Below are 20,132 nucleotides of genomic sequence, written 5' to 3'. Positions count from 1 at the left end.
AAGCAGCCAAGTTCAAGTGTCCCCAATGGTAGCAGATGAAAGCAAAGTAGATACTGCAGCAAATGCTCAATACTCAGACCTGCTGTACACACAGGAACACCTACACATCACACTTTCTATTCAGTCATGTAAGAAAACACCCCAGTGGCCTTTCAGTATTTCTTATAGCTCAATGGGAAATTCCATATAGAAAACTTCATTCTTGTCCTTATATCTATTGGGGGCTGCAAATACCTGTTGCTGCTGGAAATCTTTTTGTCTACTGAATTGTGGCCTTTCAGTAACAACAGATTCAAATTCAGAAAGGTTATCTGGTTGGAGAACTTTCTGACGCTCTGAAGATTTCTTTAGTGTGGTAGAATGCTGCAAAACATTTTATGATGGCAGACTATTTAAAATGGTGATCCATTTCAATTCTAATAATGTGACTACACAATGGAAAAGTTTTATATGAAGTAAATGACTGTATTTTATTAATTACAATAATTACATACTATAATTTAATGTACTGATTTCATAACAACTTCAAAAACCACTATATTTAATAAGTGGTCATTTTATTATTTCCTCAGTTTAATTCATCCAATGAATTACTAAAAGCCAGAAAATCTATTGCCCTTTTTTCTTGAGAACAAAGTGAAATAAATATCAAAAACAGACATAGTATTAAGCTTATGAACTCAAATTTCCCCTATGTCTGAAACATAAGTAGATTTTTTGAGAGAGAAAACATATTAGGATAAAAGGGGTTCCATACAGCCTGTATATCTGCAGCCAATCTTATTTCTGTAAATAGAAGTCCTTTAAGTAGAAACCACCATCTCATTAAGAATGGCTGTGAATTTTACATAGTAAGATTCTACTCATAGGATGCACATTTGCACTTATATACACAGAATGCTTTTAAAAGTCATAAGAATACTTTAACTATATGATACTTCGATCAGTATATACAAATATTTGAAATGGAAAACAAAAGTACCTGTTGTGAAACAGGTTTTTGTGTTTCTGATGTTAAATTTTAAGCATGTCTATAAAGGCTTCATTTTTCTAGTCAACCATGATTACACAGTTCCTTTCAAATACGAAGTGCCTTTAAAATTTATGATGAAAAGTTGCATAGATCTCATTATCAGCAAGAACAACAACCAACCCAGTCAAACCAACCCTAATCAAAGCAACACGATCACTAACAACAACCTAGATGAGAAAACTACACAGCAAAATGAAACCAATGACAAAAGCCAGGGAGCCCATCCCTTAAAGTTTTAAGAGGCACAGTTCTTTTTCACTTACTGTAATTCCTCTGTAGTTGTTTCCTTCCCTGCACCCAGAGTCCCTTCCTGATAGATATGCCTGTATTTACATATACATACACGTCCACACATAGTCATATTTTACCTGGTCCTCACTGTATTTCTCCTGAAGCATCATTTGGACTTTTTCCAAATTGCATTTCACAGTTTTCAGTTTCAAGGAAAGTGCTTCAGCCTCCTGTTGAGTGGCTCCACTGTCTCCCAGGCCCTGATCTTTGCAGTTCTCTAACAGAGAGGCCACCTTGTGCTCAATCTCTGTTAGCATAGCCTAGGAAATAAAATCATTTCATTAATCATAGTTTTGGTCTCAAACAAGCGTTACACTCCAAAATAAGTTAGATTCACTGTCTCTACACCTAAGTGTATGTAAGAAGTTCCAGAAACACAGGTTGATAGGGACTTTGTGGGGGGAGAAAAAAAACAACTTCCACGTAATTCCTATGTGTTTCAGTAGGGGTTCAGCCAAACCAACTCCAAATTGGGTGTGAATAAATAAACTAAATTGGTTGTATCACAATCTAAAACAAGTGATGCTATATTCCCCTTAGAAAACAGAGCTGAACACATCCAGTACAGCATAGTGGTTAGGACCACAGATACTAGAACTAGAACTTCATAGCTGGGAAAATCTGGGCACTTTACGTTGCATGGGTGTACCTCTAGTTATCTGTAAGATGGGGATAATAACAGAACTTACCTCCAGGGTCACATTGGGAAGCTAGAGTTAAATCCATATACTCTGGCCAGTGCTTGATATGTAGTCTGTGCCTACTATTATTACTTCCCACCTTATTCCTAAACTTTTTCTGTTGCAATCCAAGTGTTGAGTAGTAATTTAAAAAAATACTTCCACAGAACCCTTGGAAAATTCTTTCCTTTGCTCTTTTCTTGTCTTTCTCAAGCCAAATAAGCTCCCCAAATATCAGAAGATGATTACAGGAAGACATAACTTGGAACCTAAAACACTTAGTCATTGATACCACTGGTCAACTTAACACCAGTGTCTAAAAATAAATCAGGAGGATGAAGTAAGTTTCCCAGTAAGTCATCATCATTGTTTTCCTCCTCAAGGGATCAAGTTTGCTCTCTCCTTGAGCTATGGAGCCGCAAGAGTCATGCCAGCTGGCTGGGCACACGAGTGTAGCAGCAGCAGAATGTAGAATCAGACACATTCTAACACTGGGACTGCTTGTGTTAAAGTCATGTGTGCTAAGAACAAGTTTAATTCTTTGAGAGAAACTTAAACCCTTAAAACAAATTTTCAATAACATAGTTATAATTTCTCATCCAAGTAAACTACTTATATCCTTGCATAAGACTCTTTTAAGCTTAAACAATGTGTACTTATAGATTTGAAAGTGGCTGAAAACAAAGTGTACTATAATTTTGTGCTTTTTGTCCACTTAGCTATTTTATGTATACATTTTCATGGGTCTACATATATATGTTTCATGATATCTATTTTAATAGCTGCATATTAGTACTCTATGATTCTCTTCATCTCCTTATTGTTAAGCCTTTAAACCGTTTCCGGTGCTTCATTTTTGTAATCAATGCAGCCATAAATATTCTTCTCCTTTTAGGGTTACTTTCAGAAGATAAATTTAAAGTAATGGGATTAATAGGTCAAAGAAGATGGACATTTTATCTGCTAACAGCTGACTTCCCCAAATGCTGAACCAATCAGGCAGACATTAGTGGATCTATTTCTTCAGAGTTTTCCCGGATGATATAATTTTTGTCAAGATAATGTAGGAAGAAAACAACAGCTGTTTTGACTCATGCATCTTTAATAATCAAGGCTGCACATTTCTTCTCAATATTAAGTTACGGAATATAATTTTTTCTTGACTGATCCGTTTGTTCCTGTCCTTGGATATTTCCCCTCTGGGAACTTAATGTTTTTACAGAGCACTGTAAGGCTTTTTATGTTTCAGTGTTAAAGTCTATATGCCACGGTGTTATATAGATGAGCCAGAGATGGCCCGTGTATATGGATCTAGATGTTGTTTATTTCGTCACAGCAGAAATATTAGTTCATATTTCACCAGTGCCAGACTCAAAACTGGACCCCTCACATCTAGTCATGGTTAAGACAAACTCTGGAGCTCTAAAGACTCCAGCCTCTGCTTCCTTCAGATTCTCTGACATTATCTCGACACACAGCCCCTCTGGTTTCTCGTAACCCCTAGGAGTTCCCTTGTCTCCGCCCCTTCTGGGTGGTGGCTCCACCTCCACTCCTTGCCAAAGCCTCTAGAAGGTCTGGCAGACTTCCCAGTCCCTCCAGACCCCACCTAAACGCTGCCCAAGTAATGCTCTCTGCGCGCGACTGCCACCTTGTGGTCATGTCTTTTCCTTGAGCAGCCCCCACATTTTTAAAATCACAAGAGGTCCAAGGACCAGATTCCGGGAATGATCAAGGACTTGACTATGGGGTCTACCCAGTCAGCAGGACCATCAGTTGGCTGACGGCACCTGAAAGGCCCTAAGTGCCCGGGTCTCAACATCTGGAATACCGAAGGTTCAGCTTAGAGGAGGACTGCTCTGCGCCACTTACACTGTCTTCTCCAGACTCTCCTGCACGTCTTTCCAGTCAGGCCACATGGTAGTGCCTGTATCTGAGTGAATCCAACCCTCGGGAGCTGACTTTTGGGTTGAGAGGTGCTGAGTTGCCCGAGGAAGGAGGTCAGCTTGCCAGGCTGGGTCCTACTAGGCGGACTCCGCAGGTAGTAAGAGTGTGGGTCTGAATGGGAAGGGGAGGAGCGTCAGCCTCGGGCCAAGGTGGGTCGTATGCCCAGCCCCACATAGTGGGTGGAGCTCCCTGTGGATGGGCCAGTGGTTTGAGGCACTCTGAGAGGAAGTCCCTGTCCCTGGACACCACTGCGAATGAGCCAATCAGGTGGAGATGTCAGGCCAAGGTGGGTGTTAGTGCCTTTGAGGGCGGTGCCTTGGCTGAGCTCTTGAGGACACTCAGTTCTGCTCCAGCAATGTCAGTCTCGCCCCTCCCTGGAGGGATCCAGAGATCCCAACCTTTGGGCTGTGCCAGCAAAGCTTCCTCTAAATGACTCCAGGCAAGGAAGTTTACATTCCTGCCCCTCCCCAGCCAAGGGTGCCTGTGTTCAGTCATGTCTGACTCTCTGTGACACTCTATCCTGTAGCCAACCAGGCTCCTCTGTCCATGGAATTTTCCAGGCAAGAACACTGGAGTGGGTTGCCATTTCCGCCTCCAGAGGATCTTCCCAACCCAGGGATCGAACCCACGACTCCCGCATCTCCGGCAATGGCAGGCGGGTTCTTTGCTGCTAGCGCCACCAAGCCAGCAAGAGTAGGAGCATTCATAGTAAAATGGCAGCAAAGCCCTTTTCTGCTGTATCTGTAACTCTGCAAATCAGGATACTCAGTTTCATTTCTGATGAATGAAAATTTAAAAAACTGAATATTATGAATAAAACTAGTATTTGCTGAGCATTTTATATATACTTTATACTCCAGACACTGATTTAGATATTTTATCTCGTTTAATCCTGACAAAGTCTTAGGAGATGACCTATTTGAGGAAAAGGAAGTGAGAGGTAACTCCCTCCAGTTCACAGTTAATGTGACCAGATCTATACTCTAGATTCTAAGATCTTCTCCACTACTGCCTCCCCAAATACTCTGCTTAAGTAAATTATTTCAAAGAACTATCCAGAGAACAAAAAGTTGAGGCCAAAATAAACATAGGGGTAGGAGCAACAGGAAGAATCAGACTGTTGCTTTCAGAGAAATTCATCTACTCCTGACTGGTAAAGAGACAGGCCGTGAACTCAGACCCAGCAGTCTTACCTGGCACCCTACCAACTGCTGTTCCACCACCTGTTGCATGTCCGCGTCTAATGTTTCTGGCTCAAATGCCACGTTGGCTTGGTGCAGCCACAGCTCCAGCTCAGCCACCTGATTCTTGCAGACATGGAGGACTTGCGCAGGCTCGGGCCTCACTTTCTCCACTGTGGCCTCAAAAGCTCCTTGCTTGTCCGAAAGGCCAGTAGCTGCAGCCTTGATGGGAGGTGTGGCACCCTATGAGAAATCCAAGATAATCCAGCAGTGAAAAACTAGGAGTCCAAAATATTCAGATTCGGGCTTGTAAAGACCTGTAAACTTATAGCATTTCCCCTAGTTAAAAAGAAAAACAAAAAAATAAGGGCAGAAGAAGTAAAAACAAAAAGAAACGAAGAAGGCACCTTCACAGGCATAGCAACAATCATGTGACCTGGCGCCCCAGGTTTCCAAGCAGCCAATCTCCACGAACACAGGCGCAGAGTTCCTGGGCAGGGAGGACACAAACAGGCTGGCGGTTCATTAAACGGTGGGTCCCAGGAGACAGGTGAGTGTGCGCGAGAGGGTGTGCATGTGGGTGTGTGTGTCTGAAACACTGCAGCGAATTGGCCAGTGTTTAAAGTTGCGTGACACATGATTAAGCAATGCTTACATTGCTATGCCCTCTGTTCAAACAGAAAAAAAAAGATCTTTACACACTGGTGGGGACACAAGGAAAACATATTAATACCTCACACTTTTAACTTAACATCTTAAGTGGTTAAGATGATAAAATATTTTAGCTTTCCCTCCCCCCTGCTATTACTTATCTTTCTCTATTAAAAATAGCTTGAGTCAAGTGATAAGCTTCATTAGGGTAATCTGGAAACTTTTCTTGTATTCTTCACTCTCTAAAGTTACTTTTCAGCTTCTAGATACTAAAATATTACCATGTTAAGGAATGGGTGCTTACGGTATAGTATAAAGAAAGCAGGATGTGTGTGATGTGTTTTTTTTATATTCAAACAACTAGGTTGTTTATGAATTCCATAGAAAAATTTCTCCCAGGTACCAAGTAAAAGTATTCTGGTAATTATATGATAGATACTTCCAATTTGGAGGCAAAAGATGAACTGATACAGATATTTGCTTCCCACATCTTTTTCCAAAATACTGAAACAGCATTATTGACCTTTCTAGAGGAATTTTTTTAGGAATAAGGATTTGTGCTTTGCTCTACCAAATTAGTGATATCTATTCAGGGCTTCCCAAGTGGCTCAGTGGTAAAGAATCCACCTGTCAATGTGGACAGAGGATACTGGCGAGCTACAGTCCATGGGGTCGCGAAAGAGTCGGACATGACTGAGCGACTAAACAACAACATAAACACTTTATTCATTCTGATTATGAGGAAATGACAATGTTTTCTATATAAGGCTTTGCTAACTACATCTCAGCATCTAACAAGGCATAATTTTGGCCAACTAAGAAATGAGAGTTGCTCACAAATATATATCCTATCTCAACTCAAGTACCTATTTCCTAATATTTATGGAATTTTGTTTAAACACAGAACTTTTGGTACAATAGAAGCAGACAAAATTGGTAAGTGGTAACAAAAATGTGCAGGATATGAAAATACCACTCGTTTTCACACACACTCTGATGAGGATTATAAGAGCTGGTTCAACAGAAGGGTCCTCTGAATTGTGCTCATTCCCCTTGACCATCTCTTTACCTCACAGATGCCTGCCTCTTCTGCCAAAATGCTACTTCTCCTCTGCTTTAATCAGAGTTTTCTTTAAGAATCACCTTCCTAAGCAAGTCTTCCCAGTACCGTGTTTTCCCTATAGCTCATACGCAGGCGGATCCATATTTAGATTCACCCATTTCAATTTTCTTTTTTAATTTTGATCTTTAAAAAAGCAACTCATATGTGAGTTTACTGTCAGACATCAATTTCTAGTCATCTAATTGCTTCCTAGTTTTCAGATTTTTCAGATATTGTTATATCTCAGTGGCAACAACTTTGCAATCCTCCTTTTTGTCACCTGAGATAAAAATCTGTTAACAGTGATTGATTGATTGATTAATCTGTAATAAGAGATTTACCATCTGCCTTTCCTATTTATTCAAAAACATTATTTAAGTGCCTACAACTGCCACAGATGTTAAAAAAAAAAAACGACAAAATCGAGTTTCTTTGCATCCCCTAACTCACTGAATTAATGAGGAAATATGGAAGCTGGAGTACTAATCTTGTTTTTATTTGCTAGTTATTTGAACTTGGAAAGAATCCAAAAGTAATGGAAGACAAAAAGATTATCTGTAACAGTAGAACTTTAATATTTGAAGGTTGTCTGGGAAACGTGCCAGGAATCAGTTCACACCTTTTTTATAGCCAAAGAAACCCAAGTGTGTTTAATGTTTAATCAGTTCACACCCCTCCCATCCCACCACATTGCTTCTGAGAAACTCAGGCCCAGACATAAATTACTTGCCCAAGGTCACACAGTTCCAAGATCTTTTAATTCTGAGTCTACATTTTTTCCCACAGTAGTTGGCCCGCTGAGTATCTTCTTCAAATGATAACCCCAAATTTAAAAAGTAGAAATTATTTTAATCAAAGTTTTATAACTGTATATTTTGGAGGGCTAAAAATACATGATCACAAATATGCCTTGTTAGAGAATTATGTCATCTCTAAAGCATTAATATAAATTAATAATACCCAATCTTTTACTGGGTTCTAGAGCTAAGCTACTGTGCTAAGACTATCTCCTATTTTATGCCACAAGTTCATTATTCCCAGTGTACAGATGAGGAAACTGAAGCTTAGAGAAGTTATTCAAACTGCCTACCGTCACTGGATTCAATCCTAGACCCAGGATTCAATCTCTGATTTCGTTATGCCTCGGGGTCTACAAGTCCACATTTTTGACATAATTCTGGCATTCAAGTTAGCCTCTCAGCCAATGAATGTGACAGTGCTTGATTTCTGTACAACACATCGCTGATTCGAGTACCAAGATCCAGTTAAAATGCAAATGAATTTTCTGGCTGTAGCAGTATTTCACGCCAACATACTAAACCTTTAAATACTTTTCCATCAATTCTACAAATATCTGCACACACCACCCCCTTTTATAAAATGCAAAACTGCCTGGCTAAAGTGCCTAGCCTGCTAAGTCGCTTCAGTTGTGTCTGACTCTTTGCGATCCCATAGACTGTAGCCCACCAGGCTCTTCCGTCCATAGGATTTGTCAGGCAAGAACGCTGGAGTGGGTTGTCATTTCCTCCTCCAGGGGATCTTCTGGACCCAAGGATCAAACCCGCATCTCTTTCGTCTCCAGAATTGGCAGGCGGGTTCATTATCACCTGAGAGGCCCCGGAGTGAAGGACCTGCCGTTCTCCGAGGTTCAGACTCAGGACCTTCAGGTTATGTGAGTGACGTGCTGCCTACTGTGCTGAGAGGGAAGATTTAGGTGAAGTGCCTGACCTAAACGCATCTGCACAAATACTAAATATGCCGCTGGGATGGTGTGGTGGCAGCTTGTTTGGTGAGCCCAAATCTGCCTCAGTTTTACACCTTTAAATACTAAATATTCAAATTAGGAAGGCAGGCTGGAATATTCTGAGTCTGCCTCCTTGCTCCTCCATTCACTAACTGTACTTTTACACCCTGAATTTTGATTTTTCTTTTGTAAATGTATGGCGCGTGTTACCCTACCTTATTTAATCTGAGGATTAGAGAGCAAACACAAATGCCTTTAATGTAATAGGTAGTTAATTAATATTTGCTCTCCTCCACTTCTGTCACCCCCATAAGTTGAATCTACAGAAAAAAGAAGGGGATACTAATGGAAAGGCTGGTTCATCCTGGCAAGTGGTGAACCATGTTTAGTCTGTACTATGCTTAGTCTCCATGTAAACATCTGATGGCAAATCTTCCAGCTCTCCAGCGTGGCAGCACACATGAAGGTGTTAAAGTTCACAAAGACCTCTTGCTTGGTGATACAAAATATTGCTAACACAGAAAGCCTGTCCTCTCTGGGTGCTAGTCCAGGGATTTTGGCAGATGGCTCATCAGCAACAGGGTCCTACCTCTGGTGTTCGGTTGGGGCTCAGGGAAAATTCTGGGCCTTGCTCGGTGTTCAGAAGGTCTGGTTCAAGAACCTGTGCCATGGAACTATCACATGTGCTTATTTTCCCAGCTGCCTCCTGTAAAGAAAAGAATCAGAGGTTCAGAAAAGTTCCTTCCCTGAAGCTATACAAGCCCTTTCTGCACCTGCTCAGTTTACAAATCACCTGCTTACAAAAATGTCTAGACTAGTCAAGTACATTGAGGGGAAAAAAGTCTGCTAATTAGGGGAAAAAAGTCTGCTAATTAGGGGAAAAAAATCAACTTCTTCAAGTTTATCTTTATTTGAAGACTTAAATCTCCAAAGCACTGTGGTTAATGAGGAACACATAAGAAATCCAGAGAATTAGGTATTTAAATGAATTATTATGACAATTAAACTTAAATAAGATTATGTGATAAAAGTCCTATTTTCAATAATGAAGGAAAGATGAAACTTTAAAATTTGGGAACAACTATCTTATCCAGGCACTTCACGAAAAACATAACCAAATCTCTATCTCACTGCTAACAATGAATTCCAATTGTGTCTAATATTTAAATGTAAAAGATACACCATATTCTTGAAGAAAATATGAGTGAATCTGTTTCCATTCTAAGAGTGGGAAGGGACTTTTAAAGCTTGACAATAAAGGGAAAAAATGTTAGTATTAACAACATAAATAACATGTGCCACAAAAAGACATCATAATCTAAGTTAAAAGAGAAATAACAGATTGAGATGACATCTCACAAACTGTTAACATCTTTAGTGTATTAATTACTTTTACAAATAAATAAGGAGCACATCAACTTCTATGTAGAAAATGACAAGTGGCATGGATACATGATTCATAAAAAAAGAACATGAAAGCCAATTCACACCTGAAGTGATAGACAACATTCTTAGAATATATGCAACTTAACCCACTGGCTATTTTTAACTAAGGTTGAAAATATCCAATATTAGCTTGGGGTCAGGAAAGAGGCATTTCCATGCATTCTGGTAGAAATAAAATTATTATCTTTCTAGAGGACAGTTTAACAATGTGTGTCACATTTTAAATGGATGTACACTTTGATCCATTTATTAGGTTAATCAAGGTTAAGCAAGGGGAAAATGAAACTTATACAAAAGACCAGTGTGGTGGGAAAAGTATCCATATTGTAATCAACCAATCTTGACTGCTCTACTTACAAGCTGGGTGATATTGCACAGATGAACCTGGACTCTCTGAGCCTCACCTGCTTCATCTTTAAAGTGGTAACACAACCCAGCTCACTCATTCCTGTGATAAGTAAACAAGATGATATATACAAAGCACCTAGTAAGTCCTAAGAGCTCCATGTACTGAAAACAGTAACTGCTATTAGAGAGGCATGAACCAAGAACTAAAGGTAAAACTTAGATAAAACTGGGAAGGTAAGTTGGGATCATGAAAAGTCTGGAATGCCAGGCTCAGAACACTGCATTTTATTCAGTAGATAATCAGAATCTAGGAAAGACTGGAATTTAACATGAACTGCTTTAGGAAGATCCATCAGTTAAGTATAAGATGTATAAATGATTGGAGGCTACAAATCCACTTAGAAGAGTCCTCTTAAAGTCTAGGGAAGAAGTTAACAATTGCCTGGAATAGGATGATGACAAAAATAATGGGAGAAGAAGGATGTAAAGACTGAATGGACATCACTTGAGCAGTAGCCATAAAAGGCCAGATAAATGAGGCACGTGAGATGACGCTGAAGTCTGTCTCAGATACTGATAAGACAGTTGTGTCACTGACAGATATCCTCATAATCTATGAGGAAGGGTAAGATTTGAAGAAAAGTTGGTAAATGGTTTTGAGAAAACACATTCAAAAAGAGAAATGTATTTGGATGGTAGAAATGTGGAACAGATTTACAGGAACAATCAAAACCAGAGATTTAATTTGGGAATCTGTGGCATAGAGGCGACTACAAAACTTATGAGAGGAGAAACTGCCATGAGATAAAACAGAGAAGAAAGAAGGCGGCAAACCACTGGGGGAAATGCCCACTATGACAGATGGATAAAGAGAAGGAGCTGGAAGAGGGGCTGCAGATAGATGAGACAAGAACGTATAGAATTAATAAAGCCAGAGGAACACTGCATTTCAAGAAGGAAGGGGTTGCTACTGCTAGAGGTCAAGAAGGATCAGGGCTAATAAAAGGGCACTTCAACATGCAAAATACAAATATCATGGCATCCAGTCCCATCACTTCCTGGCAAATAGATGGGAAAACATGGAAACAGTGATAGACTTAATTTCCTTGGGCTCCAAAGTCACTGCAGATGGTAACTGCAGCCAAGAAATTCAAAGACGTTTGCTCCTTGGAAGAAAAGCTAAGACCAACCTAGACAGCATATTAAAAAGGAGAGACATTACTTTGACAACAAAGGTCCATCTAGTCAAAGCTATGGTTTTTCCATTAGTCATGTATGGATGTGAAAGTTGGACCATAAAGAAAATTGAGCGCTGAAAAATTGATGCTTTTGAATTGTGGTGGTGGAGAAGACTCTTGCGAGTTCCTTGGACACCAAGGAGATCAAACCAGCTAATCCTAAAGGAAATCAACTCTTTAATACTCATTGGAAGGACTGATGCTGAAGCTGAAACTTCAATACTTTGGCCACATGATACAAAGAACTGACTCGTTGGAAAAGACCCTGATGCTGGGAAAGACTGAAGGCAGAAGGGGACAACAGAGGATGAGAGGGTTGGATGGCATCACCAACTCGAAGGACATGAGTTTGGGCAAGCACCAGGCGTTGGTAATGGACAGGGAAGCCTGGCGTGCTGCAGTCCATGGGGTCACACAGAGTTGGACACAACTGAGTGACTGAACTGAAAATTAATATCCAGAAGTCAATGGCAGTATAAATATAGCAAGGGGCAAAATCTCAGTTACAAATGGAGCTAAGAAAGAGGAGCACCAACTAAAGACATTTAGCCATAAATGAAAGAGGAAGCACCATGAAATTGATCTGGAAACCAGGATCAAGAAATTCAACACATTAAAGTAGCATATTGAGGGCTTTCCAGGTGGCTTAGTGGTAAAGAATCAACCCGCCGATGTCGGAGACGCAGGTTTGATCCCCAGTTCAGGAAGATCCCACAAGCTGCGGAGCAGCTAAGCCCATACGCCACCATTATTGAGCCTGTGCTCTAGAGCCCGCGAGCTGCCAACTACTGACCAGTGCCCAGAGCCTGGGCTCTGCAAGAGAAGCTGGGGCACCACTAACAGAGTGGCCCCCAATCCCTGCAACTAGAGAGAAGCCTGGGTAGCAAGGAAGACCTAGCACAGCCACAAAGAAACAAATAAATGACAAAGTAGCATAATCAGCCCAGTACAGGGCATCAAAATGTAGAAGATAAAGTTCCTGCTTCTCATGAAACTGTGTCAGATTGATGCATAAAACTGTGATAAATTATAATAACTGAGGTTCAGAATGCTATGGGAAAACAAAGGGAAAGAACAGGGGATTCTTGGAGGCAGTGGGAATTGAAAAGTGCCTTTATGGATGAGTAGGAAGGAAGTCCTTAGGCAGATATGAAGAGAAGGGTACCCGTGGAGGCAGAGCAGTTTCTAAAGAGATGGTCTGGGCTTTGGGAGGGATAGGGCAATGGGGGAAGGAACTTGTTAGGGAAGGGAAATCTGAACACTTCTGAGGTAGAGAGGAAAGGACACAACCAAGAGGCAGAGATTGAAGACCCTGGCATAAGTGTCCCCATGCCAACTATCAAAGAAAGGGCTGGCCTGGGAGCTGGGCAGGGTCAGCCCTAGTCAGGAGGCAGGTGAGGGGGGAAGTGTGGATCATAAAGATGCAGAGATCCTTTAGAAGCAAGGGAAAAAACATCGTCTTCACATCAGCATGAAATGACTTTCTAATGGGAGTGCATTTGCCCTCTATTTTGAGAGACTGAAGAAGTTTATAAGTTCACAAGGAGCAAAAAGTTGTTATTCATTCACTAAGTCAAGTCTGACTCTTAGTGACCCCATGGCCTGCAGCATACCAGACTTGTCTGTCCTCCAATATTTTCCAGTTTGCTCAAATTCACGTCCACTGAGTTGGTGATGCTATCTAACCATCTCACCCTCTGCTGCTCCCTTCTCTTTTTGCCTTTAATCTTTCCTAGCATCAGGGTCTTTTCCAATAAGTCGGTTCTTTGCATGGCCAAAGTATTCAGCTTTAGCTGCAGTCTTTCCAGTAAATATTCAGGGTTGATTTCCTTTAGCATTGATTGATTTGATCTCCCTGCTGTCCAAAGGACTCACTTCAAGAGTCTTCTCCAGCCCCACGATTAGAAAGCATCCGTTCTTTGATGCTCAGCCTTTATAGTCCAACTCTCATATCTATACATGACAACTGGAAAAACCATAGCTTTGACTCTAAGAACCTTTGTCAGCAAAGTGATGTCTCTGCTTTTAAACATGCTGTCTAGGTTTGTCAAAGCTTCCTTCCAAAGAACAAGCACATTTGAATTTCATGGTTGCAGTCAACCATCTGCAGTGATTTTGGAACCCATGAAAATAAAATCTGTCACTGCTTCCACTTTATCCTCTTCTATTTGCCATGAATTGACAGGATTGATGCCAAGAGCTTAATTTTTCCCATGTTGAGTTTCAAGCCAGCTTTTTCGCTCTCCTCTTTCATCCTCAACAAGAGGCTCTTTAGTTCCTCTTCACTCTGTCATTAGGGTGGTGTCATCTGCATATATGAGGTTGGTTGGTATTTCTCCCAGCAATCTTGATTCCAGCTTGTGATTCACCCAGTCTAGCATCTCACATGATGTACTCTGCATATAAGTTAAATAAGCAGGATAACAATATACAGCCTTGACATACTCTTTTCCCAATTTTTTTAACCAGTCCATTGTTCCATGTCCAGTTTTAACTGTTGCTACTTGACCTGCATACAGATTTCTTAGGAGACAGGTAAGCTCTGGTACTTGCATCTCTTTAAGAATTTTCCACAGTTTGTTGTGATCCACAGAGTCAAAGCCTTCAGTGTAGTCAATGAAGCAGAAGCAGGAGCAAAAAGACTTATTTCATTAATTTATATTCCACACTACTTTGTTCAAAAAGAGAATTCTCACCCTCAACTGCTACCCCAAAAGAGGCATGTTAAATGCTTTAACCACGTTGGTCAACCTTTTAGCTGTTCCTTTAACTGTTTTTTTTTTTTTTTTCAGTTTGGATTTTCACTTGAGTTTTCCTCAGGTATGTACTTACAGGCTTCCCTAGTGGCTCAGTGGTAAAGAATCCACCTGCCAATACAGGAGACGTGGGTTTGATCCCTGGATCAGAAGACTCCCTGGAGAAAGAAGTGGCAACCACTCCAGTATTCTTGCCTGGAAAATCCCATGAAGAGGAGCCTAGTGGGCTACAGTCCACGGGGTCACAAGAGTTGGACATGACTTAGGGACTCAGTAATAACATTATCACTGAGCCCACAAAAGAAATGCAACTAATACTCAGCTGTCTTTGCTTTGTGCAAAGGTAGCGCTAAGAAGTTTAAAAAATTTCAACGCATATAGATTCCCTCCTGAAACATTCTTTCAAACAAGAAAGACTTTCAAACAAGTCTTTGCTTTGACTTGGTATCCCTGCCCATCCCCACCCCCAAGAAATGTGACCCGCACAATATTACCTGAATGATTGTTCCAGAGGACGAGGATGCCCTGTCCTCCTCCACGTCCTTGTCGTATTTCCAGAGTAAAGACGGGAACCCGGAAGACGGCTCTGCCTTCTTATCTCCACTCTAACACAGCAATCAATTTTTTAGCAGAGGGAGGTGATTTCCTACCATCATAACAGCATCCTCCTTATCTCTTTTCTGTAACACTCAGCTTACCAGGCAGTATAATTGCAGTCCTTCATTCCACCCCCTCCTCCCCTTTCCCCGCTATTTATCATTGATTTCTTTGGCTAACTACATCACAGGAGTCCAAATGTGGTTGCTCTTCCTAAAGCCAAAAAAATATTCTTAAAGTTGGGAGTCAGTTCACGTCCTACAAAGGGGACCTTTAAAACAGCACTTTAAGAATGTCATCTGCTTTGGTAAATGTAATCTCAAAGGCTCTTTAACAACATGTATTTTTTTGACTGATGTCAAAGACAAACAATGATTATAAACATATCAGCTCAGAGGCAAATACAGGTCTCGAATTAGAATCATACTGAAATGTACTCGTATTTTGGCTCCAGCACCTCCTTCATTTTCAAAATTTTCTCTGCTATGAAGAGATAGAATCAGATCACAAAGCTGTCTGACGGTCAGAGTATATAAGCCTCACTCCTCCTCATCCGACCACTCAGCCCCACGTGTCCCAGTGATATAGTGAAGGACTACAGGCTATTCTGTGTGACCGTGGAGTTACTGAGCAATCTATGAAACGTGCAGGAAGAATGTCTGCTCATTACGTAGGCGACATTAAAAACCGTCAATTGCTGCAATTTTCTTCCCTTTGGCTCAGACCCATTACTGCTTTAGTTCTTAAAGTATGAAATGGAAATTGATATAATGAGAAAACTGGTGAAGGTCTCATTCAACCAGTTCTGATAGGAGTAGTAACATAGTAGGGTTAGTTGCTAACACCATTCTTCGTGTCCTTGGCAGTGCTGTCTGACTGCAAAAGTAATTCAAATATGGAAAGATAAAGCCACCAGGAGTGCCAGCCAAACAGCAAACTCTCAAAACTCCAGAGAAAGTACTCAGAAGTCAGGATATGACAAAGAGCTTCATCTTCTCCCTTCTGCCAACAAGTGTGTCTGAATTACATTTATCCCACTCCAGCCTGAAGTAGGTGTAGATGCACTTAAACATTAATAACATAAGATAACTACTTCAGTCACCCTTACATCGAATTTAAAAAATCCTTATGTTTCCATTCATTTTAAGATCTTCTCATTGACCTTTTAGAGATTACTCTTCTAACAAACTTGAACGAGAAAATCATTTTCCTTACTTCACTCTTCAGAGAGCTCTCTTCTGCCTCTTCCTCGAGTGCTGGCAGGAAGGACACGGAACCCGTTCTGTTCAACTGAAAGGCACAGCACAAAGACCTGCGGCTGGGCTGCTGTTCAACGTCATCAGGATCCCGGTTCGGCTGCTTTTTTATGTAGCTAATTTTTTTACTCACTTTATCCAGGATGCCCACCCACACAAGTAGCCTCTGGGTTTAGCAACTCTCAACTCATCCAGCCAAATATCATGACTCGGTCAAATCTTAGATCCCTTTCATTTGCATTGCCTTCTGTGGCCCCTCATCAAACAATTCAAGAATGCGATTCACTGATGTAGATTCAAAGTGGGCTTTGAGAGGTGCTGGGCCCATTTCTGAGTTTGCAATGGGCTCACAGCTTGGTAGGAAGACACTTCAAAGGGTGGCTGCCACCCACCCACCCATGGGATTTCATAAGCACCTTCTTAGGTAACTTGGGCATAAGAATTCTGGATTGAGTCCAGCACAGACACACCCTGAGAATTAATATTCACTTGTGACTATCTCAGGCAGAGTATTTCCATTTGAAGAAATTCCTTTTCTATAGGCCATAAATATAGAGGCCATAGGCTTTCCAGATGAAAAATACTACCAATTTAAAGCTCTTGTGGAATGTGGGACCATTGTTAACTCTAGCCATACCCACCTTCCACTCAGAAGCATCCTTCTCAGCCCCTGCATTCTCCTCGGATGCCCCGACTGACACCGCTTCCTGTTCTAACTCTTCCTGTTTTTGTTGTAAATGCTGGTGAAGGTTTAGTATGGCAGCCTTCAAGTCCACCAGCAGGTCTTCTTTCTTCTGGTTCAAGCTCAGAATCTGCTTTTCCATATCTTCGATTTCTCCCTATGCAGAAAGAATGTTTGCATTGGTTTGGGATGTCTGATGCCTTTGCCACAGAAGCCTGCTGCATTGGTGCAAGGCCTGAAGTTTTTTCTACGCTGCTAGCTTGCCCAGCTATGAACTAGTCCCTGGTACAGCATAGTTCCCTTCCCTCCGGTCGTTTCTAAATGATCCAGGGATGGTTTATGATCTCCCTTCTAAGATGCCTTAGCCTCACCTGACACCCTGTCAATCAATTGCTGGGGGTCAAGTGGTGGCTCAGAAATCTGTAACAAGCCCCATGGGTGACCATGGGGTATAGCCAGGGTTGCCTCACCTCAGTGGCCATAGTTCGACCAGCCAGAATCCACAGGGGGTAAAGAACCACACTTTAACAAACTTCCAGAAGATTTGTATGCAGACTAACATTTGGGAACCAGAGAGAAAACGAGGCTAGAAATCTCACACTTTTATTGTCACTTTTGAAGCCTTCTTTAGTTTTACTAAATTCATTTGCTTTTTTTCTTATAGCCAAAGCTTCCTACCATATGGGAATAAATAAGCAGATAAAGGTGCTGTGAAGTGTAATTTGTTATGGGAATGATGAAGAGATGATTCCAAGCTTTATAAGGTTAGAAAATTTGTGTGACTGATATGTGGGAATAAAATGTCATACATGGGCAGTAGAAGTGCAGACGCCCACTGTCTGTCTAAGAGGATTACAGAGTCATAGAATCCTGGATTTGGACATCCTCCTCTCCAGTACTCTGAAAGGCATCATTCAAAGCCTGAGCTGTATCAGAACACAGCCCTGCTCCTTTTTAGCAGAAATTCATGTACTGAAATTTTGTTCCTAACATATTCTTTAAACCCTGTGTTCATTCATTCCTTTTTTCCTTATTTCTTCTTTCCATCCATCTATCCTAGAGACATTGATAGAATCATCTTTTTTTTTTTTTTAGAGACAGAGAAACTCCACCTATGAGTGAAAGTTCTGAAGTCCAGAGAAAGAAGGTGATTCGTCCAGAGCTGCAGCCAGTGACAGAGCACAGACCTGGACTTCTGACACCCAGCCCCCATGACTCCAGTGCTACTGCACACGTTCTGACACCATACCCCTATTCTGTCTGAAGTGAAACTTCTTGCCATTGCTTTGGGAAATGATAACTTAATTCAGTCTGAGTTGGCTGTGGTGTGTGTCCCTTTTCAATAAGCACTAAACTTCAGAGGTACAGTGCCTCCCAACAGACATAACACTACAGCCGTTAGAACAGCACTTAGAGAAACAGACCAGTCTCCAGAGCCACTGGCATTACGGAGGCAGAGAAGGGCACAAAGCTGCCATTCTCAAAGCGGCATTTGCAAACCCCAGGAGGTCTGCACTCTATGAGGTCAAGATCATTTTCATAATAATACCAAAATGTTACTGGCCTTTCTCACTGTGTTGACAGTACATCACATTCACTGTGTGATGTAGTAAAAGCTGCTGCTGCTGCTGCTAGGTTGCTTCAGTCGTGTCCGACTCTGTGCGACCCCAGAGACGGCAATGCTGGGTAAGACTACTGACGTCTGGTAGGAACCAAGGCAGAAACATCAACTGTATTAGCATTACTAGATGCTTCATATCTAGTAATTTAGCATCATACTAAATTTAGTAATTTAGTATCATGAATTTAACTGTACAAAAAGCCAACTTCAGTTAAGAATATCCTTGATAAAGAATATGTATTTTTAATACTCTGTTTGACAAAGTGGGAAGCCTGCATAAAGCACTTCTGTTGTACACCAAAGTTTAATGGTTGAGGAAAAGCACTCCTGTGATGAAGTTTCAAACTGACCTATCCATTTTTTTTTTCATTGAATACTATTTTTATTTGAAAAAAAGACAGTTGTTAAACTATACATACATATGTATATAATACACATAAAGATTTTTCTGAAGAGGTAACATCTGTAGATGCTAATAAATGTGAATTCTTTAATATTGGCTACTGGGATGTGTCATCATTTGGAGGATCTACATAACAAGTCAAATACGTGTTTTCCAAATGATCAAACATGATGTTATAAAATGATGCATGGCTGGAGATCCATTCCAAGTAGAAGACAGACTGATGGATTTTAATGTAAGAGTATGAAAGTTCACTGACATGGCTCCAAATTCCATTTCACAATGAACCTGTGAGTGATTCTACTTGTCAGAGTTTAGTGTTGTTTCAAAGGATGTCCAAAATTATTCAAAAGCATTATTAAAATATTTCTCTTCCAATGTATGTGTCTTTGAGAGGTTGGATCATCTTTATATGCCTCACACAAAACTATATATCTCAAAAGATTGAATGCAGAACCAGGTGAGAATCTAGCTGTCTTCTAGAAAGCCAGATCCTCATTAGATTTGCAAAAATGCAAAACAATGTCACTCTTCTCACTATATTTTTTCCTGTAAAATATAATTTCCATTAATATTTAAGGCTTTACTATCACTCTTTTAAAATAATAGATATATTTACTTTTCTGAACTTTAATATACACAAAAGCTCTTTGGAGTTCTTGAATTTTTTAATGTAAAGGGAAATTTGACACTTTTTTAATACTGAATCACTAACACTTTGAGTCTGCCTTATTGAGTCCAACACTTAACAGCTTGTGTCATCTTAGACTTCCCTGTACTTCACTTTAGACATGAAAGAATTTGCCTTATGACTTGTAGAAAGAAAGCGGTATAACCTGGTTTTGAATACCACAGCAACTGCTTGCCTACACCAACTTGATGGCAATAGAGAGGTAACATGCAAACCATTGTACCTGGGCCTGTAGGACATTGTTAATTATGGCATATGGTGAGACTGCTTAGTATATGGAACTCTTTATTATAACAGCATTCAGTCTTTACCTCTAAAGCCCAGCCTGCATCCCTATGTCAGAATGCTAGCTGGGAAGTCAGGTTGTCCAAATACCGTGTGTTATATCAGCTTCTTTGGTACCAGCCAAATGCACCAAGTTGAGGCTAAAGACACTTGAAGAGACTTCCATTATGATAATTACATAAT

At 40.7% G+C, this 20,132-nt stretch overlaps 1 protein-coding gene and 1 long non-coding RNA gene across 6 annotated transcripts in view; one reads left to right on the top strand and one right to left on the bottom strand.

Moving 5' to 3' along the window:
- The window catches only part of SYNE2 (spectrin repeat containing nuclear envelope protein 2), a 270,474-nt gene that overhangs the window by 96,104 nt on the left and 154,238 nt on the right, over nt 1–20,132 (bottom strand). Inside the window, exons 61-67 of the mRNA XM_052647219.1 lie at nt 16,909–17,106; nt 16,227–16,301; nt 14,909–15,019; nt 9,216–9,332; nt 5,142–5,372; nt 1,402–1,584; nt 235–363 (exon numbers count right to left, since the gene is read on the bottom strand). Of these exons, the coding sequence (XP_052503179.1) occupies nt 235–363; nt 1,402–1,584; nt 5,142–5,372; nt 9,216–9,332; nt 14,909–15,019; nt 16,227–16,301; nt 16,909–17,106 (1,044 nt within the window). The remainder of the gene's footprint in view (nt 1–234; nt 364–1,401; nt 1,585–5,141; nt 5,373–9,215; nt 9,333–14,908; nt 15,020–16,226; nt 16,302–16,908; nt 17,107–20,132) is intronic.
- Nucleotides 5,243–19,026, top strand: LOC128054582 (uncharacterized). Of its 5 annotated transcripts, none has more exons than XR_008200011.1 (7): nt 5,243–5,679; nt 8,417–8,554; nt 14,451–14,478; nt 15,878–16,023; nt 16,239–16,361; nt 17,614–17,713; nt 18,045–19,026. It is a non-coding gene; the product is annotated as an uncharacterized LOC128054582 (long non-coding RNA). The 5 variants fall into 5 exon arrangements; XR_008200009.1 differs by having other exon boundaries at nt 15,878–16,060; nt 16,160–16,361; XR_008200010.1 differs by lacking the exon at nt 8,417–8,554 and having other exon boundaries at nt 15,878–16,060; nt 16,160–16,361.

This window comes from Budorcas taxicolor, chromosome 10, assembly GCF_023091745.1.
Source record: "Budorcas taxicolor isolate Tak-1 chromosome 10, Takin1.1, whole genome shotgun sequence".
In the NCBI taxonomy this organism is placed as follows: Eukaryota; Metazoa; Chordata; class Mammalia; order Artiodactyla; family Bovidae; genus Budorcas; species Budorcas taxicolor.
Note: the sequence above shows the minus strand (reverse complement) of the source record. Positions and strands in the feature narration are given on the sequence as shown.